The sequence below is a fragment of the Aulostomus chinensis genome, chromosome 3, assembly GCF_037954235.1.
Source record: "Aulostomus chinensis isolate RoL2024-O1b breed Wild chromosome 3, RoL_Achi_v1.0, whole genome shotgun sequence".
Classification (NCBI taxonomy): Eukaryota; Metazoa; Chordata; class Actinopteri; order Syngnathiformes; family Aulostomidae; genus Aulostomus; species Aulostomus chinensis.
The window spans coordinates 27887871-27910222 of NC_141322.1; the positions used below are offsets into that span (position 1 = coordinate 27887871).

Below are 22352 nucleotides of genomic sequence, written 5' to 3' on the forward strand. Positions count from 1 at the left end.
CTTTTAGGAGCAGAATATTCCCATTGCATTAAAAAACAACAACATCACAATGGCTTATGGGATCGACTCAAAACCTGCCAGTAGGAGGATTAATTCTGGCAAGAGAGCTATTGGTCACTGAGTGTCGCTGCATTGCTGTGAAATCAGTCTCAATGATTTAGCCTGTGTTTTTGCACCATAATGTCACTGGAGTAGACGAGGAGAGAAAAATAATGTTGCTGTTGCAAACCAATTTGAAGCTACTTTAATGAATCAGGTTTTCGATCTGTCCGTCAGCAATAGTCCTCATGTAATACTTCACTGACTGCCTTCACCAGGTCACTTCAGTTTGGCACTGTCTAACCAGCTGCAGGCAAGGAATAAAGTTACATTACACTGAGCGGGAGTTCATCTTGGTGCATTTACTATCACAATAAAGGGTTTTGATGCCACAACTGGTTTAAATATTAGCATTTTTTTCCAGTGCTGCAAAGCAGCAGATGAGGTAATACAGTAAGAGCCAAATTTAGCAAGAAGCCTGATTTCAAAGTTAATTGAAGCTCACCGGACAGTTGATTGGTACACAAGGTCTTCACGTCTGCGGTAGTCCTCCATGTGAGAGTAATTGGTATTAAACATAGCGTCGTAGGTGAAGATTTTCTGCTTGATGGTGCCTCCATCTGTGACCTGTGAAGCAAAAAGGAAAACATTAATTCCTCTGGTAATGGATGGGAGGGGCTCTCTGCTGCTAGAGTTCCTCTTGAGCAGAACCTGTTGTCTCACGCTGTGTAGTAATCCTGCCTGCATAACTGATACATTTCTATGATAAACACTGCTAATGCAGAAGAACAAGGGGTTGAAAACTTGCTGACTTGCTGTCGAGGAGACAGTATCTTATACAGCTGTTGGTATATGTTCATGCACCCGCTTAAGCCTTAATGAAGACTGACACGGTGTTCTGTATGTGTCAAGCACTCTGCTTTCTGCAGAGGTAATGGCTTGTGACGAGGGACTGCAGAGGTAGGTTGGAAAAGATATTCAAAACACTGGTCCCATGTTTTTTCTAGGCATGGTAGATGATGAAGTAGTTCTTTCCTGTCTTATATTCACAGGAGTGCTAAAGTCACTTAGCATTTGAATGACTATGATTTCTTCTCTCCCCCAGAAGCCACAGGCAGCCATAAAGGAATAAGGTGACAGGATTTTAATGGAGCCACTAATGCTGCTTTGAAGAGGAAATTGTTGGTGGGCCAGAAATCCTGCTTCCATTTGCTAGTGAAGATGCTATCATCGTGATCCAATCCAATCCCTTCAGTGAGGTAAACAATGTCAAAGCATTTCATGATTAGGCAGTATAATGTATAATGTACACATTGCAACACGAAGAGACAAAGCTAAGGAGTATTTATATGAGCAAACAGTCGTTGCCTGTAAATGTGGGGTAGCTCGTTCAACCTCTTGCCTCAAGAGAAAGCTCACCGCCTCAGGCTTAGTTTGCTAAGTGGTACAGCACAGGGAATTGCCAATGCTGAAACAACTAAAAGCAGGAGCATGGAAATAAATGACCTTTATCAGCTGTAACCAGTAAGTGGGATGCTTGGATACTTTCACAGATTTAAAATTTGAAAGGTCAAAAGATTAGTTGCGAGGGTTTTCTATTCATCCGCTTCAGCATGTGATTCTAGACTTTTATAACACTTGGCGAAGAAAACTTCTGGCACCCTTGTCAAGGACCTGAGAATACGGCCATCTGCTCATTCTTAATAGCAGATACTAGTGGTGTAAACACAGCAATCATCTAGCTTTGTTTGAAGCTGAAGAACAGGGAGAGGTAAAAGAAAAAAGGTCAGCTGTTAAAAGAAAATCTGTATTTGAAAATGGAGTTTTCTAACCACCGGGCTTGAGCCACAGCTATAGTTACAGTACAGGACCTTTTCAAAAAAGAATCACCTTAAGGTGTTAAGAGAAATTTCTGTCTGATGCAGCAGTACGGAACCGTCTTGATGTCTGCTTTATATGTGGATTTCACAGTTGATCTGGTAAGCATATATATATATATATATATATATATATATATATATGCACAATATTGTATGAAAGAGGTGGTATGGCTTTGAGGTAGCGTGGCTATCTAGCGTCTGAAGGGGTCACTGGTTCGATCCTCACTTCCCCCGGTGACCATGTCCAAGTGTCCTTGAGCAAGATACTGAAACCCTAATTGCTCCTGATGGCCCTGCGAGGGACTGGCGACCCGTCCAGAACGAACCCTGCCTCTCACCCAATGTCAGTTGGGATATAGTCCAGCTGTCCGTGTTTTCACAGTCCATCGAATCAAGCATTACAGTTGCTGCTGGCTTCCTGGTGGATAAAGCAGGTGTCGGATTTCTGGTTGTGTGGAGGAAGCCATAGATCCATCCCTGTGACAGGCCATCTCTGGAGCACCCTCACTTTATCTATCCCCCTTAATGATTTCCCCCCTTTAATGAAGATTAACCCGAGTGCAATAAATCTGACTGGAAAGATTCTGCAAATCAGTGGATGTCTCCTACATTGGGGTGGTATAATGATTGACTGTAGAGGGAAAAGAACATTGGAAGGGGAGGGGGGTAACCACAGTGTGTTAAAATGGCTGTAGAGGAGGGGAGATCGATACTTTTTCATTGTGGTAGAGTACTGATGAGGAGGCAAAGGTTTGCTACCACTGTTTTGGACCAATGTGGTTTATAAGAGACACAGGGGCACCAAACCTGTCCAACACTCCACTATCTGGAGATAGGAGGAGACGGACATGAGAGGTGGAGAGTCAAATAACCATTCCTTGTCTGAAATGTGGCAGATAGCGGATTTTGGCTGAGGCAGCCAGCAGGTGATAGAGAAGTCAACAACAGGTAGCTGACAACGGGGTGAATTTGAAGGTGCTTCTTCTGAGACATAATAATGCCAAGATCTCTCCAGACGGAGGGCGGCCTGTAGCCTTCCCGGCCGGCCAGCCAGCTGAGCCGAGTCCCTAATGATGCCTCCTATTATTGGGGTCAGATTAGGACGGAGTGTCAGGGGTTAACCAAAGCCCTCTTCTCCCCGCCTGTCTGGGGTCGACCTATTTATAGGCTGCAGCTGCATCAGCAGCCACTGGAGGAAATTCAGCTAACACACTGCAGGCCAACTGTGAGAGATTCAACCTGAATCCTGCTTCGTAATTTCAGGCAGAAAATCACCACAGCACGTCTTTTTTATAGCACTTTTTCTTTTCCCAAGATGGAAAGGAGGAGAGAAGAAATATGAAATGCATGGAATTACACAGGATGTTCAAACCTCCAGTACAAAGATTTGGACCTCATGGAGTTTAATTTTATGCCGAGATATTGTAGAGCAATAAGAATACGTCCCACATATGCTGTTTTATAAGCAGATGATAATGGCTTAAAATGTCCATTCATTTTTCACTAGCATTTCTTTGTGATTTAAATCTACGTCTAAAACTTTCATTAGATGGACAGCCGAGTGGCTCTCAAACAATGTCTTAATGGGATTTATTCTCATTCAGTCCCTCTTTAAAGACTTAGACAAGCAGCAACAAAGGAGATGATCAGAGCATTGTCATGAACCAGCTTGGCACTTTCCTTCATATCCATGCTAATTTGCCTAATATTATTATCACACAAAGTGTCTTTTTGAAACAGGAAAGAAGCACTGGGAGACACTGTGTTACTAGTAAAATTAATATTATTACTGAACACAAGTAAAAAATGTATAAAGTGTTGGCATCTAAAGCAAAATCCAGACCTGTTATTGTAGAGAAAGTGCACTCGAGCTCTGATGTTTATTCTTGAATATACTGCAACAAAGTGAGGAGGCAGGAATCAAATGCAGGGATTGGCAGAGGCAGTCAATGATGTATTTTTAACAACAAACCAAAAAATAATTTAAAAAAAAAGATTCAGAAAACTCTCAAACTACCAGAGGGAACTGGCTGTCTGGAGACGCACTGGGAGACAAAGCAGCGTGGACTAAAAAGGCACAGAGAACAGGACCGGTGATCCAACAAAAGACTGGCGCAGGAAACCAAACAGAGCTAATGACACATCCGGAACCAGGTGAGAGAACACAAGAGCAGGAGCCGACTGGCTAATGCTGAGCTCCTGACAACTTGGAACTGTGAGTTTTCTGACCTAATATTTGAAAAAGTACAATCAGGCGCCGCTCAGATTGGAAGTTTGTACATTCATTCGACCCTGATCAATTACAAAACAACTAGAAGACATTTCCAAGTATATTTGTCCTTAATAGTTGTGGTATAGAAGTGGATAGATGGATGGATGGATGGATGGACAGATAGTTGTGGCCTTAAACAACTACAATCACATAGTCAAACATGTGTATCTGCATGAACACTGATGTCAAGCACATGACCAGCGTGATTCAGGCATCTGGACACTAAACAGTCTGAAAGTTATCTTCCTCTGCATTGTAGTTGTTTGAGAAAAAAGGCACAAAAAAACAAGTGAAAACTTGAGGAAATATAACACATTTGTTGATTATATAAATAATCTACTGACGTGGCTAACATAGCAGGGACAAAAAAAATTGACAAGAAGGCTGCCCTATTGTTTTTGTTTCCCGTCTTATTACTAACAACAAAGTCATTTTTTGTCGGTCGGCCATGTTTTTTGTTCACGTGAACCTGATGCCTCCTGGAACGCTTCCAGGTCAGAAGTCAAAATTTTTAGACTCAGCGGCTGTTCAATGCAGCGTAAGAAACAATTGCAAGTTTGGACTGATGATGCAAACAAACAAGGAAGTAAGGACAGAGCGTGTGCACCTGAGACTTACCCCAGCTGAGCTACTACAAGTTAGCAGAGAGCTAACTTTATAGGACTTTCCAAAAGTTATCAGACCAAACGGGTCTTTGGTTGAAACGTCATTTTCAGGGGCAGAGTGATGATCAAAATAATGCATACACTGTTTTATAGCCACAACAATGTGTAGTACCCCTCACTGCCAGAAGATGAAGACAAAATCACTACACCCAGCCAACCATCCATCCACCCATTTTCTATACCGTTTCTCCGTTAAGGGTTGGGGGGGGGGGCCCTATCCCAGCTGACATTGGGTGAGAGGCAGGGTTCGTTCTGGATGGGTCACCAGTCCCTCGCAGGGCCATCAGGAGCAATTAGGGTTTCAGTATCTTGCTCAAGGACACTTGGACATGGTCACCAGGGGAAGTGAGGATCGAACCAACGACCCTTTGGGTGCAGGACGGCCACTCTCACGGCACTGCACTGTAACTTTAAATGGTGTCATGGTGAGGGTCACATTTTATTACATCTTATATCTATTCATGTTCAAATCGGGGATGGCGTGGCTCAGGAGGGAGAGAGGCTGTCTGGTAATCATGAGGCTACAGATACGTGGTTCTGTGTCCTTGAGCAAGACCCCCTAATTGCTCCTGATTAGCAGGTGGGTGCCTTACATGTCAGCCCCCACCATCAGAGCATGAATGAGGTGAATCTATCATTTTATTCTATTTACAAGAGGCTTATTACATCTCAAGGGCCTAATGATACACATAAAATAGACAGGCATTACTTAGTAAGACCGGGTGCTTTTCTATTTCGTTAAATCCAGATGAACTGCAAGCTTCCCATCTCTGTGCTTTTGAGCTATTTTGACCAAAACGTTAAACAACATCCCTGCACATTGGGAGAATTGCAGTATTTGTGGTAAGAGAGTGCAAGAGTACAGCAATAAATCAGCGATGAGACTCACTGTCATTGCTTTTATGGAGCACAAGGCTTGATATACTAGGGACAATACAGAAGAAAGTGTTGCAAAAGTGTTGCATCTGACGAGTGTAATAAACTAGACAAAATATGATGCAGAGGGATAAAAGTGCATCATGTATTAACTTTATTAGTCTGTGGCACTTAGAGCTGTCAAGTGCAACTAGGGAGAACGCTGAGGTGATGATGTGGTATTCTCGCTGACTATGGAGGTCAATAAGTGTTGGTTACATCTGTAGATGTGCTGTGTAATGTTGATCCCTGTTCAGTAAACATATCCATTGTGCGGCTTTGGTGGCCTTGCCTCTTAACCTGCACATTTACAGCTCTGCATGCTGTGCTCCCCTACCGGCTGATGGACATGTTAAAGGGATTTCATGCTTCAAATTACAGGCTCCTCTCCTCTCCTCCCTCTGTCTGTCAGTTCTCTCAGGAACTACATCTCATCCACGCTGTCTGATGATACAAACATGTAAAATCACCTCCCGATGCTCAGATGAGCTCATCATGCAATGCCATGCTAATCTGAACAGATGCTGAATTTGCAGGAGACGAGAGTTCAGCATCACCATTACAGGCAGCTTCTCCCGGGATCAAAGAGTTCCAGTAACTGCTGTTTGTTTCCAATCTTTGTGACAACATGACAAACAAAAAATAAAATAAAAATGTGAAAGACTGATATTTACTGTTAATGATTTGGGGCATTTTTCACATTATTGCGACAGTTCAGAAACAGGAAGGAAAAACAAAAACAAAAAAAACAGCAATTTGAGCAGACAACATTCAAACCCAGGCTACAGCAGCGAGAACCGAGGCTTGCTATACGCTCAAGGTGAGCTGCGAGTGCTGCGATAAAAAGGCATTTTCAAACATAACCAGACAGCCTGTTTGAAATTGCTTCAGGGTTCACAACATCAGTGCTATTCCCATCAGGCCCCCCCCCCCCCCAAAAAAGTGTTGTTTTTCAAGATAACGACCAAGATCCATGATCCTGGCCTACCCAAGTGGAGACGATATGAGTATCCATGTCAAAAATCCCTTCCTTGGGTCTTTTTGTGTGGATGTGATTAAGGAACTTGTAGAAAAAAAAAAAGACTCCTACTTTATACTGTAAAAGTTAGAAACTTGTGAAAGGCAACTGCAGTACATCCTTTCAGGGATATTCATTAGACTTGTCAAGATGGTTCATATCAAAATTATGAACATGTCTTTTACTGGCTCTTAAAATAAAATACAACCAAACTTTACTATTATATATTCAACCCTAAAATAAATGGCTGAATATTTTGGCAGCCAACATTAATATTACATTTTCTGGCAAAGGTACAGAACCAGAGACACCATCATGACTGAGGGGTTTTTTTTCTGGTCACTGGTGTCACATGCTCCCACTCTGCTGTCAGGCGTTTTCATTCCGATATTACAGAGTACAAACAGGTTGTGATTGGCTGCTGCTGGAACGAGGAGATTACATACTAGGATTAGAGCCGAGCCTCGTGAAAACTGTGCCACCAACAGGAACAGACCAGCTGCATTTAGCTGCACCCTGGAGGTAGCAGGCTGGGGGTCAGGCACAGCCCGACTATAAATTCAGGCGCTGTTATGCAAGCGTGTTATCGAAAGCAATCTGAGACAAGGCCATCCAAAGATGGTTATTATGGCTGTCATTCTGAGGGAGACAGACTGTCTGTGACAATGAGGAGGTGATGAAATTAAAGCAGGTCAGGCTCAGCTACAGTGCCGAGGCTACACAGGCAGAGCATCACCTTGAAGCATTATTTTCCTCAGTAAAGTTTATGATGAATAACGTTCATCAACAACCTTTTATTCCTAGATGAGATGTTGATGAGGTTGAAATAGATAAAAATGATGACAAAATGCTTCTGGGTATTTTTGTTGAAGGGCTAAAATGTTAGAGGGGTGAAATCTATCATAGTGATGTAAATAAAAATGTGAAATCCTCAAGAACCAGGCCACTCTCCCGTGATTAGCTCGCCACTCAATCGCATTCAGCAAACAAGTTCGGCTACGAAATGAGTGAACCCTTCAACCCAGGTTCTAAAATTGGAACCGCTATAGTCATTTACAGCGTGCTTTGCTGTTTTCTTTTCGGTATTGGCACATCGTAAAGCCAAAAACATGAAGATAGTTTGACACAGAACTAAACTGCCCTTAATCAGAATTTAACGCCACATCAATGTTCACCAGCTACAGTTAAGTCTTAAGTCAGTTGACGTTTAAGCCAGCATTACCTATCGAATCTGACAAACAAGAATTGACTGATATTAACAAGTATGAAACTGGGTCAAAGTACAGTTCCTGCATTGTTACGTCGTATTTTTTTTTTAAAAAGAGGAAGAGGAATGTTGATGCAATATGTCGGCATGTATTCTGCTTCATCCACCCTCTCGGATTGTTTCTAGCGTTGCATGATTGACTGGCGTGACCTCTGTTCTGATTCAGGGTGAAAAGTCACTCCCTCACACCTCAACAATTACCACTGTCTTATGGCCGTTAGCACTGTGCTTCTTTTCAAATCTCTTAATGAAGCTAATGAGCTAAGAATAGAGAACAGTTGTTCTGTGCAGCTCCAGAGTACCATGGATGCAAATAACAGCACAGCTGTCAAGTGAGCGCTTCGCTCTCCAACTCCATGCTACGGAAACTGGTGGGATGTGGAAGATACTTCACTACTTTTTAGCTATTAGTTTGAGATTTCAATCAAAAGCAACATAAATGAAAGAGAAGTGAAGAGAGATAAAATCACGTACAATGACACTGCACAAAAACATGCCTTTCCTCCTAAAACTGAATGGCAAATCAAGTCAGGCCTGATTGTGTAACTTAAGCAATTAGCGGCGAATTATGACATCAAGTACTTATGGAAGAGTTCAGTCAAGGGTGTGTAGGTAATGTGATGCGGCGCTGAGGGAAGAGCATCGTTGTGGGCACTTGTCTTTAATCTGTTTGATCAATGTGCATTAAGTGACTCCACGTTCACACCATCCTTTGACAATGTCTTTATCAGACAGCTGGCGCGCTGTAGGAAACTGGGCTGGAGCTGCTGTAGGACACAGACGGCAAAGCAGAGCGAAACATTTACACAGTGTGGATGATCAAGATGCTACAATCAATCATTAAATGGCGTCTTTTACGATCACAAAACGTTTTCATTTTGTTGATATTTGCATCTGTTTGACAGTGCTGCAGAAACCTGCACCACTCACACCATTTACCTGCAGCACATGTAAATATATTTCAGTTAAGGTTCTGTTCCGTTCTGCGACACGTGTTCCAGCCATCCTCCGCTCACTCAGCTGCTGTTTTCCAGTGGCTGAATCATTGTTTTGCCTGTTTGACTCTTTCTTTGCCAACCTTATTTTGCAGTTGCCAGCCGGTGCCAGGATTTCTGACAAAACAAACTGATCATTCAACACCCACAGAATATTGAGTTCTAAGAATGCGAATATGCTGAAGAAACCAGAGCGCTTCTAGTTCTATGCAACAAAAAGAAGAAAAAAAGAAGAAGCAGCAGCTTCCTACAGTGTGTTCTCATTTTATAGGCACTTCAAAATGGACTATTTTAATTCTAAAGACACACACTTTCAAAGGATGATTTTGTTTTCAATTCTATTCCCCATGTGGTTCACAGGAAGAGATCTTTGGATTCAAGGGGGTATAACTGGGTCGGTTATCCTGGCCCCCTGCCCATGGGGGTCACAAAGTCCATCACAGAGTCCATCTGTTGGATAATCTGCTATAATGAATGAGGATCATTTTGTCTCTGGGCATGACCAAGACACGTATCAGGCCTGTTTAGACACCGCAACTTTCTGGAATGTAGTGTTTTGGAGACATGAATCTCTTTGAGCACCACTGTTGGGAATGTGTGGTTAATCTATTCCCAGATTAGCATAGCTGTAATAACCGAGATTAGTGATTGTTGACAGGTTTGCAAACAAACACTGTCTCCTTTCCCCATTAAAAAAGGCAATCATTGAATTTTAGTTATAATTACTACGTCAGCCTGCATATTTTATTGGGGTGAATGAGGACTTAAGTTACTCAGTCACACTGGAGGTAAAATATCTCCAACTGACAGGACAGGATAACGCTGACAGAAGAGATGATGATTTGCTGGAGATGGGCGTGGCATTTATTAAATATCCATCCACCAAAGGAATCCAGAACTACAGAATAATTTATTTCCCAACTTGCAGCTCCACAATCTCATCAGTAATCTTTCATGGAATTATGTTGTTTTTGGGTGCACGTCTGTCCCACTTCCCTTGATGCTAATAGTTCAAGATCACCTTCAGAGAGTTTCTTCAATTTTTTCCAGAGCTGGGACTCAAGGATGAACTGAACAGATTTAGGTGGTCCAAGGTTAAGGTCACTGTGACAGGTACAGGTAAATCTAGAGTTCTAGATGGTCTCTGAGAAGAGGCGTGTCACCCAGTTTCACTCCTGCAGTTTACACAGTTTTGAGCTCCAGATACTTTTAGTGATGAAGAGGAATTCCTGCAACGGGCGTCGGTTCTTCTCACTTCACGACTCCTTACAGCACTTCTTGCATTAAGTCTACAGAGAAATAATTTTCCTTTATTATCCAGCTAATGGTGACGTTTTGTCTGCCATGCTGAGGTCTGTCAACACATTTGACATTTTCCTCTTTATATCACAGATGGGTTTCGGCTCACAAGGGCACAAAAATTAGAAAACAGATGGTCTTGAAAGACATCAGGGCCACTGTGGAAAAAGCAAGTCTGCATATGTTTGCAGCTTCAGTTGCCCCCCCCCCACCCCCACACACACCCCACCCCCACCCCACACATTCCTTATTCTTCAACCACCATCTGCATCTGCTGGTTGATGGATATATCAAGAATGCAGAACATTCAACACATAAATCATAAAGCAGGTTGTAAGCACAACAAAATGCTGAATTTGGCAGGATGCTAAAATAGACTAAAGGTTTTTTTTCCTTCATAAATTTTATGGCGGACTTTATTATGATAAAGCACTTTCTGTCTTCTTACTGTGGAAAAATGCATCACAGGGATGGTTCTCTGACAGAAATGGCCTGGAAGCAGACAAAATTCATACTGGAATTACTATGCAGGACACATTTAAAGGTTTAAAGCTACGTCGCACTGAAAGATTGATTTTACCAATGAAACAGTGGATCTTTTAATTCATTTTTTCTCTTGAATTCATCAACACTCCAACCCAATATGAGAAAAAGATGTTTTGTTAAATGTTGATCGACTCATTGTAAAATTCTAAAAATATTTGGCCGTAGTATTTTTTTGGGCTGTGTGGCATGAGACTGGTTTCAAGATTAAATGCACATTTCTAATCCTTAATGTAGCACAGGCCCCTTTTCAATTTTTTAATAAGACATGTTTGAGTTAAATTGAGGAAGCAGACAGTGGCTCTTCTTATTTACTCCAAATGCTTGTTTTCAAGGGTGACTTTGTCTACTCATTTAACTGAGCTAAGTACTGAGGAACAAAAAACTCTAATTTAATATTGAATGCCTCTATTTTTCTGATTTACACTGCATTACTAATCTCATGTTCCACTTTGTCTTGAATGCGTGTGCAGTGCAGACAGGATTTGACGCTAGCGTGATACCTTAATTGTGCTGGGACTAAATTTATACCCTAACTTAAATATATCACTTAGGGGCAATTATGATTTAACGTTAATTAAGCGTACAAAAAAAAAAAATCTGTGCAAACAATTTCATTCAAAACAGATACAGTCATACCTCTAATGATTTGTTTCAACAATATTTCAGATTCAAGTAAAAATAAGATTTCTTATAAACTGGCATACTTGTCATCTAAAATCCTGGTCAATGAGAACTTTAGAGGGTGAAGGAGCAAAAATAATGGCAAAATGCAACAAAATTGCCTTTTCTGCATTTCCATTTAAATTAATCATTTTACCTTATTCAAAAATACACATGCCTGAAAACAGGATCAAATAAAGATCATTAAATATCCTCATGACCTTAACGAATGAAAGGACAGGGACGTTTCAGCCCTAAACATTGGTCAAACAGTGGCACAGGCTCTTCATTCGAAGCACCTTAGGTGTCAAGCACAAATTTAAGAGTTCAGAGGTTAAAAAGTTTAGCTTTACTAGGAAGTGCATAAACTTATGCAGGAGGATAGCAAAGACCAGGAAAGAGAAGAACAGGTAGCTGAGGAGATCAAATGACCTCGAATGCTGGGAAAGGCCTGTTACCGCGGGCAGCCTGGAGTGGGAGGGGGATAGGGGATGGCAGGAAGGTTAGTAGCTGGAAAAAAAAAGAAAAAAGGCAGGCTTATGAATAGTGTAAATGTAGATAATGTGACACCCCAGGTGTATGTCATTGCATTGCATCATTCTTAGCATGAAGATGGACACAGTGTCCAGACCCCACATGACCCTCACTGTGAGGTATCCGGACAGAATGGCTAATCAGACCAGACTTGTGAGACTAGCTGCCCATTTGATCTCTGTTCTTTTCCTCCTGGGCACATTCTCCCTGCAATGATCCATTAGCTGGCCTAATGATGAGCACCAGATACATGTCTGCTCACCAGCGCTGTACAAAGCACTTTGTAAGGTAGAGTATCCATCACAAGCACACTCTCCTCAAGCTATTGTACTCTCTGCCCACTCCTGTGACTACTGAAAACTGCAGCCCAAGCAGGTGCATTCATTAGCGTAGCTCATCTGAAAGAAAAGTGTTACCAAAGACAATGGTTCCTAATTAGAGTAAAGGGGCTCAGGAAAAACAATGTGAGCATGTCAAGGCATAAATGTTTACTTGCTTGTAGCGATGAAACAAGAAACCACAGCCTTACTGTGCAAAAGGGAAACTAGTGGCAGTACCAATGAGACCTTGTTACCATCTGGGAACTAAAGCAATTCGGCGCATGTTTAAAGAGGGTTTCGGTCATTTGGTGAAGGCTGAGAGATTTTAAGGCCATATGATGAAGCACCACTCGCTAATGAAGCAGCAGACATTATTAACACAAGAGGCTGCCGGATGCAGCAGGAAAAAAATAATATCTTTTTTCTTCCTCTCTCTCTCTCTCTCTCTCTCTCCCTGCCACAGATCACTTCTCATTAGTTGGTATCCATGTGTTGTGCACATCGCTTTAAGTCTGCTGCAAGCAAGAACTGTCAAACGTGTGTGTGTGTGAGTGTGTGTGTGTGTGTGTGTGCAAAAAAAGCAATTGTTTCTTTGCTGAGAGAATCCTTGAGAAATGTTTTACCATACTGTGAAATCAGAGTGTGCCTGCTAAAGCTAGATTTATACTTGCTTGGTGGGTCTGTTGAACCTAATCACATGACCTACGCAGGAGCATGAATATTTTTTTCTGTGGTCTGGCTGGGTTATGCTGCAGTTACACCACTGAAACACTAGTTGGCCATGGGGCTTTAATGCTGCTGCATTGACTCTCTTTGTGTGCTTCCAACATTGGTGGCTGAACCAGAGCGAATACTATGAAGGAATTAGAGCCAATGATCTCTGACCGAGGGTTGCAGCGACTGAAATAAATGCTGAAAAGAGTTCAGAGCATAGGAGATAGAGAGGAAATGAGCGTGAGGAATCGCGATGGAGGGAACGCGTCCTTACATTTCCCCGGAGATGCACATCAGGCTGCACTGTAGGTTACCGCTTCTATTTGATGCACAAGTGCAAATCAAGCTAAAAACCTACAGGAGGTACCTGGATAGCAAAACTAAGAACAAGACCAGGACCAAACCTAGCTGATCGCTGGACCATGTAAGGTCTGAAGATGTCAATCCTGGATATTAAAATATTTATCTAAAATATCCTCTGCTGGTAGCAATTATAAGAGGATGCACTTAACCACTAACATTCACAGTTCAAAGGATTGTGGATCAAATGCCTTCTAATAAAAAAAAATGGCTACATCAAACACTTGTTCTGGTTCTTCAAATTAAGTACAACCGGAGAAGTACTACACATGTACAGTAAATCCGAGTAAATGTTGCAGGTAAGTTTCCTACTTCATCCACATCTACTCATTGTTCAATCATTATTTGTACAAGCGGGGTGTTGCATACTCATATCACTTAGTCACCGAAGGTGTGTGGGTGTGTGTGTGTGTTTCAGAAGTGCATAGCTTATCATCAGGGTGGTTTATAACGAAGGGGGGGCCTTTATTTTCTGTTGACTGCCATAATTTTTCTGCCAGTGTCGCCAGCTGGACTGCAACCTTTTTCCTGACTTAAAACTACAGTCAAACTGATGGATAAAAACATTGCAGACTAAAAAAAACAAAAACAAAAAAACAACTATTTTACAAAAATGTTAAATAAAAAGGTAACAATGCATAGAAAAGCATGTTGCCAGTTCATTTAACAGAGGGGTAGAACGTCAGAGACTGGCAGGACTCAGCGGCGTTCCACCACAGATTTTTGACCTTTCTCAGCAGAAAGAGAAATGTTTTGTTGCTTGGGTTTGATAGCAAAGAAAAGAACTCTTCCCCTTCATAGTGGGTGTCTGAAATAGAGGCGATATAGTTTTTTTTGTTTGTTTTTTTGCCTACCACACAAGTATTTAGGTTTGATGAGTAAATCTAAAACAAAGCAAGTGCTGCAGGATATCATGTGAAAGTGCCCACACAGTCACCTAGTTCCTGTGAGTCGAGAAGCTCATTCCACACAGTATTCTGCATAATACCGACAGGCTGGATGAAACATGGGAGGGTTTAGTTTAACCGCACTGATGGATCCAATCATGTTTTTATCAAAATATCCTGCTGGGGATGTTTACAAAGTACTGCTGGTGTCAGAGCACGTTATCAATGCATCACAGCTACTTTACAATTCAGTTTATCAGTTTATCTCTCGTGCACTGTTCTCAGCTCAGTTTATCCTTGAACTCATTTCAGCTGTATGTTTCCGATACTGGGAGAAAATGGCTTGCCACTGAGATATCTTCACAGCTTTCAAAGGATGCATAAAGAAACCCCCTTGAAAGATTTATCTAATGCCATAAATTGAAGCCGTTTTTTTTTTTTGTGCGCCCCTGTCTTTTATGTGGCCATCTGAAGGGAGTAATTGGACCAGTAAACAAGAAGACATTTAAAATACCTGATCTGCACTGGCAAGGCAGTCTAATGCATTTGAATCAAGTCACTACTGAGCAATTTGAATTAAAAATTATTTTCTTTTTTTTCCCCCAGTGGTGGAACTCAAACTTTCATCTCTAACTTTTTAAATTAATGTTAACTTGCTTGAAGAAATGCAAAGAAACTCTGGTTGTTACGTACAAATAAAACAACACAAAAATACTTTTACATTGTACACACTTATCACACAGAATACACTATTACACACGTATGTCCTGCTTTTCAGAGCTGCAGAACTATATTTCCATTGCATCTTGTCAAAGTTCTCTGGGCTCAGGTTGACACCGTCAACCATCGATGAACGTCTCTCCACGAGCCTGAGCGTGCATGTCAGGACAGTTACAACAGGGTTGCATAAAACAAGATTAGAACGTGGAACTTATAATTCTCCTTTGCTCACATGAAAGCAGATGCATTGCAAGTATTTTTGAGAAACTTTAAGTATTTTCCAATGTCTCTAGTTATTATTAAGTTGCAGCTCAGGAGGTTGTAATTGGAAGATTCCTGCTTGAATCCCCAGAGATACTTGTCATGACTGCCAGTCAGGATTATTAATGATATTCGAAATACACGTGAAAACCTTATATCTTCAAACTTAAAGTCTTTTTTTTCCCCTGAAAGAAAGTTAAAACCAGAGTGTTAATGTTGGTTTTACATAATCTATTCAGATAGTGGCAAACTCTTGTAATCTGGTCCTTTTTATTAAGGTAGCCCACTAAGTTATAAAGATGAAACATTTCTTTTACACTAAAATATCCATGAGCAAAGGTTTAGTTTCATTTTTATCTTGACAAAATCAAGATCTTCATGGAACGACTGCACTGCTGGTGTTGTACAGCACGGTGCAGACAGCCAAGAGTCGATAAATAAAACAAGAAATAATCAAATATTAATTCTGGTCAGCTCGCTAAAGCCTTTACACAGATGGATTCCTACATTTCTAAGTGTTTAGCTGACATTGTCAACAAAATGAACAGTAACGTGGAACATGAGGCTATCGTGCAGCTCAGAGTACAACAGAGCTGGTCTGAGTCCGTCTGGAGCTGCTGATCCACCACCTACAGCTGGGAAATGAAGTGGGTGAAAAATGTCTCTGGACAATGAACTCATATCTGAGGTCAAGTGCTCTGATAAGCTCCTTGAATCCATAACATTTTCCTAAGCTAAATGGAAGGATGTCTGTATCTGGACCATTTTTGTGTTGTGTGATTTTCCTCGATGTAGCTTGCAGGTTTTGAGACTGTTCACGTTCACCTAACACTCATATGCGACAGTATTTTCTTATTTTTTGAATTTTCTACCTGGTGACATTGCTTCAAATGTTGAAACAGATTTATTTTTCTGTAGCAAAATGCCAAAATAGCTGAGTGAGTTTTCTTTTCAACTGTTTTTGTCCTTCATGCGTATCACACAGTCACATGATGTCAGAAAAGGTTGATTCACCACATCAGTCCATGTAAAAATGCGTTTTTTCAATGCCTGTAAAAATGTGATTCAGATTGACTACATACTTCACGCCATCTCAGCTTAAGGAGTTGTTCATTTTCACTTGCCACGACTAACTTGTTTGGAATGTGATGATAAAAGATCAACCAGAAGCGAGTCTGATTGCAACCAGCTTTAAGGGGACACAGCGCCACCTAGTGATCCGGAGGTAGACATGCTTCAATGAAATCGTTCTGTTCCTGACTGTGTACCTCAACCACGACAGTAGTCCAATTAAATGACCGACTACAGCTTGCATGGTAACACTTTTCCTTTTGTTTCACAGCTCACCTCACTTATTTTGCTTACTCCGCTACAACCACAATATAGCATAACATAAAAGCATGCTGTGTCAGCACATTTAACACCTCCACAATATCTGATATTTACACCAGAAAAACTAAACGCAGTCCACTTAACATTTAATCAGACTGGGAGTGTTTGCCAGCATCTTCTTTTTCCCCTCCAAAAAGCGCAGAAGTTAGCTTTTCAAAAGTTAAAGAGAAAACAGGACAGTATACAGACATTAAGTTGTATTTATGATTTAACAACTGCATACACACCATCCACATATTGCTCACATGAAGGCTGTTGCTTCTAAAACTGTACTATTGCCAAGGATTTTTTGGCTTGGAGTTCAGCGCTCTGTACACGTCCAGCAGTGCTCACTCTGCTGTGACTTGGTCAACAACAGTGAGCTTCAGTAAGCTTTTTTGTTAACAAATTACTGTTATGCTTTAAATCAAAATGCAAATAATCAAAACCTGTTTGGCAGACCATGCTTTTTTAGAAAAGAAAAAAAAAAAAAAAAAAAGGAAATGAAGGATTTAATTTTGCATGATGGTGCCTGGCTTAGAAACCCTCAGTCATTAGCTTGGTGAGGAAAAGGGTTTACCCAGACCATAGAAAATCCCAGCTGAGATGCAGGCCTCCAAATGCCAGTCACTATCCCAGCTTCCTCAATAATTATGAGGAAGACCCCAGATGAAAGACAGTTCAGAGAAAAACTAAATGCATAAAAGGCTTTGCTAGACTGCAGTTTGGGATCAACTACAGCAGTGGAACAATGCCCTAAACAAACAATCGTAGAAAAGAAACTACTTCCTCTGTGTGCATTATTCCAGACACTAACAAGTTCATTAACGTTATAAAATGCATCAGTTGGCAATGTTCTAAAGGGTTCTCACCCCCCTGAAAGACAGAGGATGTGCTGACATTTCACAGAACTCTGGTTTACAGTTGAGTGAGTAAGCAACACCAGAGAGGGAACGTCTAGCATCATTTAATGTCATGCAGAGCTAAGAACAGGAGACCTGTTCGGTAAGTGTTGCTGCATTAAAAGTCAACCACTGCTTTCACTGCATGTGACTTAGATTTAAGAGATTTATCTATTTGTTGAAGGAAATGCAACCCAAGTCACATGACTCTCATACATCAATGTTTCCAACTACACTCGCTCAGAAAAAAAACGGCACTTCCCCCTAGTTTTGTGAATTCAAGATCAAGACCTTGAAAAATGGTTTTATCTTAACTAGGACACCTCAAAGTTGTTTCGCTCTTCTGGATATGAATCTCAGTTACGACAGGATTGTCATCATTATTCACTGCACAGGTTTCACACCTTCAACTGATAAAATCTTTCCTTGCAGGTACTGTATATGTACACTTCTACTTTGTAGCCCTGTAAACATGTCAAACACTGACCATGATGTTCCCTGCTGACTGCTGAGGCAATGTTTTGATATCTACAAAATATGTTTAAATAAGCAAAAACCCTGATCTTAATACCAGCTGAATCTATATAAACATTAAAAAGAAAAGTTTTTTGAGGGTGGGTGTGAAAAAGATGTCAGACTTCTATTTGCTGCCACATACCTATGCACACGAGCGACAATTTCTGGCTAGCTCTCTTCCAATGGACATGGATGAATAGTTTCGTTGTCCAGTTGTTTAGTTGTCTTCGGTCTTTCCAAACGTCTGGACTACCAAACTGTGATGGAGAAAACAGTCCCTTAGCAGGCTAAACGCTAAACGAGCGGGTTCAGCGTTTAGCAGCACGCTAAACGACTTATCTGCCGGCGACACTACATAGTTACTTCCTGTTAGCCTTCTGCTAACGTAAACAAGAATAAATTATTACATTTTGCAGCTTTTCTAGATTATTCCAAATGTTAAAACCCATCAAAGAGTGACTGAGTCGTTTGACAGAGGGTGTATGACACTTCTAACAAAAACAGCAGTCTCCCGGGATGTCTTGTGTGGCTTTAGAGGTACAATAAAATCGGTTTCATGCTCCTGAATAAAAGATGAGTCATCAAATCCTTGAATAGTGAAGAGAAAAGACAGGTATTTTCATGTAAAAGTAATCCAATACCTATTTTTCCTTTTTTACATATACTTGGCATACATCTAGTGATAAATGAACAATCAAGACAAGGAGACAGGATTACAAGTGCGAAAATGTGTTTTTCATTTCATGGGGCATTTAAAATAATAGGACTAGTGACAGATATCTCCTTGTCAGCTTTTTATTCTAAATGGGTGGATCACATCAGGATAAAGGGGGATTAAACAAAGTCTTCAATTTGCAAATCAGAGGAGAACCAAGTGTGTGTAAAAGTGGGTGTGATCTATATTTAGGTTCTAAGTTACCGAAGTGTGTCTCTGTTGAAAACAGTAAAATGCTAAATACATGCAGTCTTGTGAGAATGTACTACATAAAGACTGTGCTGTTTTATTACTTCAAAGCCCGCTCAATGCAATTTACATGTCTGTTTCCTGAATTAGGAATTGCAGGTATGTTAAGTGGTGATGTAAAAGCCTGCCCAATTAACTTCTTCTGTGGGCTGCCTCCACAACTTCTAAAAGTACCTGTCACAATGTATTTCATTCTTTGAATGTAGATGACATCAACCGAGTTATAGAAATGCGTATATGGACATCAATCATCGCACAAGTCAGCTATAATAGAGCCTTGATGTAAACAGCTTACTCAGGAGAAATTTCCTGGTCAATTCACCACAATTTCCACCTCCATGACTGCACAAGACCTTGCAGGAAGAAATAAAACGGCGGGCTGTTTTTCGAAGCTTAAATAATAAAGATGTAACTAGGGGAATTGTGCAGTTGCTGAGGCTTACATAAACAAGAGTCTGAGCGAGAAAAAGAGAACATTGCAGTTGATGACCAGGTTTTTTTGCACGACAATCATTCAGATATTAAACGAACAAATATTTCTTTTGCCTCTCATCAAAAATCATATCCATCTCTCTTGTGTCCCCCCCCCCCCCTCCCTTCAGAATAGCGTTGCACTTCCTGTTCTTTCTGTCAGACATTTTGTCTCATTTGACTAACATTAATTGTCAGGCTAGCAGAATGTGTCTTATACTAACTATACAGGCAGGGCTTTCACATCCAAATGCTCCAGTGTGACATTTGCAGATGCATGCTGTTTAATATCCCACAGCTAAGAAGCTAATTGGCAACATAGCCAGCGAAGTGACATAAGCAGTGTCCCCAGTGAGTGTTTGTTTAATGACACTAAGATGCTGGACCACACTCATGTTTAAACAGGGAGACTTATGCTAATGTAGGTTTTTAGTCTCAGTGTGAGGAAAACACATCTCCTGACAAACTTAACAAAAAGAAAAAGAAAAGAGCACCTAAAAAAATTACGCTTTTGAGGATTCAATTATTAACCCATCGGGCTGACATGATTAACGCCAACTCTCATAGTGGCTGGGGGGAAAAAAAAGGCTGTGTCAATTGCCGGGGTCTCCTGACATTTTTAAGAAAAAGAACTTGATTGCAGAGATGCAATCTTGACTTTGAAAACCCTCCAGGGCTCTTTGGTGATAACTACCATGAGGAGTAGCTGTCATGGCTGCTAGTATGACTCACGCCAAGTGCAAGAATGATGTCCTGGATGAATATCCTTTAGCCCCACTGGGAGTGTGTTATCCTGCTCTTCTGATGTCTTTCAGTGTTTTGGACCTAGAGGTCAGCGTCTCATTTTACACGGACAAAAATCTATTACAGAACCTATTTCTTTTCTCTTGCTTTAAACCCACTGGAGAAGTGAGGCTTTTCTTTAATTGTTTTTCCTTGGCTGCAGATCTGACATAAAACCTGCTCCTAAAGACTGTTCCGATTGTGACTAGTCATCAGTTAGATCCACAATTACACATTCCTATGTACAGTAGGACAATAGTCGAGGTGTAAATGACTGCTGTGGTGTGCCTGGTAACACATCTGTATTGAACACCATAGTGCGATGACCGTAAGCTTCCAACTATACAAGCACATCAGACACATTTTTGAGAAAAAAAAAAAATTAAAAATACAATCAAATAGTTGAAATATCTGATAGTTAACTGCATACATTTCCATAGTTAACTGCAATTAATTGCAAATTAATATCCCACCAAAACTAAAGTGGAGTTCATCAGAGGTGGAGAGACTACTTTATGGAAATGCCATTATTGAATAAGTAATCAGAAGGCAAAACTATGACTAACATTGTCCATGAAGCCTCAAAGCATTCAGTATTACATCAGTTAATTACTCACAAATATGGGTATTAACATAATGTAGCATGTCCAACTTGACCTGTGTAAAATGCACACAATAACAACAATGAACCGCATTCCGTTACAACAAGCCAATTAATCCTGACTTGATGGACGTGAGATGTAAGAAATTCCCTAAATCTTGCAGTTTTTGGGGCTCGCTTTATAAAAACATATACACGCTTTACATATGTGTGTTTATATATGTGACTGACGATGAAATCATAAGGTACCGGAACGCAAAGTACATATGGCGCAAGCCTCCTGCTGCGGCCGATTTTGATCGTCAACATGGCCGCTGGAGCTGCCCTCGTCGCCGCTTGTGGAGGCTTTTCTGACTCTTATGCCTGATTTATGCTTCTGCGTCGTGGCGACGCCGTACCTACGCCGTCAACGCAGACCCCTACACCGTAGCCCGATGTGCACCTCCGAAAAATCCTGACTACGCGTTGCGTCGACGCGTAGTGACGTGAACGTCAACGGACTGTGATTGGTCCGCTCACACGACGTTTCCAGTTCAGCACAACAACACCGCCATTTTTAAAGTTTCTGTGGTGAGAGCAACACGCAAAAATAAAAATGGACCAAGCCGAAGAAAGAGTTATCGAGGAGTTATCGCTTCAAGATTTGGATCAACAACATTTGTTGTTCAATATCGATGAGCTCCATCTCGGTTTCCATTGTTGTCTCTGTCTCTGACCTATGTGCTATGACCGGAAGAAAACTAAGGAATTCGACAAGAGTCCCCCAAAACCATACGAAGATAAAGCCACACCCCTCTGGTGGCTTGGCGGTGAATTACAGAGCAACGCGTTCCCTCGACGCAGAACTATAAATGCACAATGACGACGTAGGGGCTACGGCGTAGGTACGGTGTCGCCACGACGCAGAAGCATAAATCAGGCTTTACTCGTCACCCCAGCGGTGACGAGATGGACACAGGTCCAGGAACGTATACAGAAAACAACGTACAAATGCCCACTTGCCATGATGGGGGACTTACAAGCCTCCATTTCAAATAATATCCATAGTATCAATGTTATGAAGATAATTCACAGTTATTTAGCCTCCTCTGCGCAGCACAGGTGAATGCCCACATCACCACAGGTGGGACTTAGAGTCTACAGCAGGGGTGGGGAACCATGTGCCAAGGAGAGCCGTGTGTATGCAGGTTTTCCTTCCAACCAAACACTTTAACAGGTGATTCCACTGATTAACACTCTTCTGTGGCTGAAGGTGTGTTAATCAGTGGAATCACCTGTTAAAATGTTTGGTTGGAAGGAAAACCTGCATACACACGGCTCTCCTTGGCACATGGTTCCCCACCCCTGGTCCACAGTCAGCAATTAGTTTCTCAACAGGTCAGACTTGGAAAA

At 41.3% G+C, this 22352-nt stretch overlaps 1 protein-coding gene across 3 annotated transcripts in view; it reads right to left on the bottom strand.

Annotated features, from left to right (window-relative positions):
- The window catches only part of igsf21a (immunoglobin superfamily, member 21a), a 184424-nt gene that overhangs the window by 79716 nt on the left and 82356 nt on the right, over positions 1 to 22352 (bottom strand). For all 3 annotated transcript variants that reach the window (XM_086200105.1, XM_086200104.1, XM_086200106.1), the window contains one exon: positions 545 to 666. In XM_086200105.1, coding sequence (XP_086056231.1) covers positions 545 to 666 — 122 coding nt within the window. The remainder of the gene's footprint in view (positions 1 to 544; positions 667 to 22352) is intronic.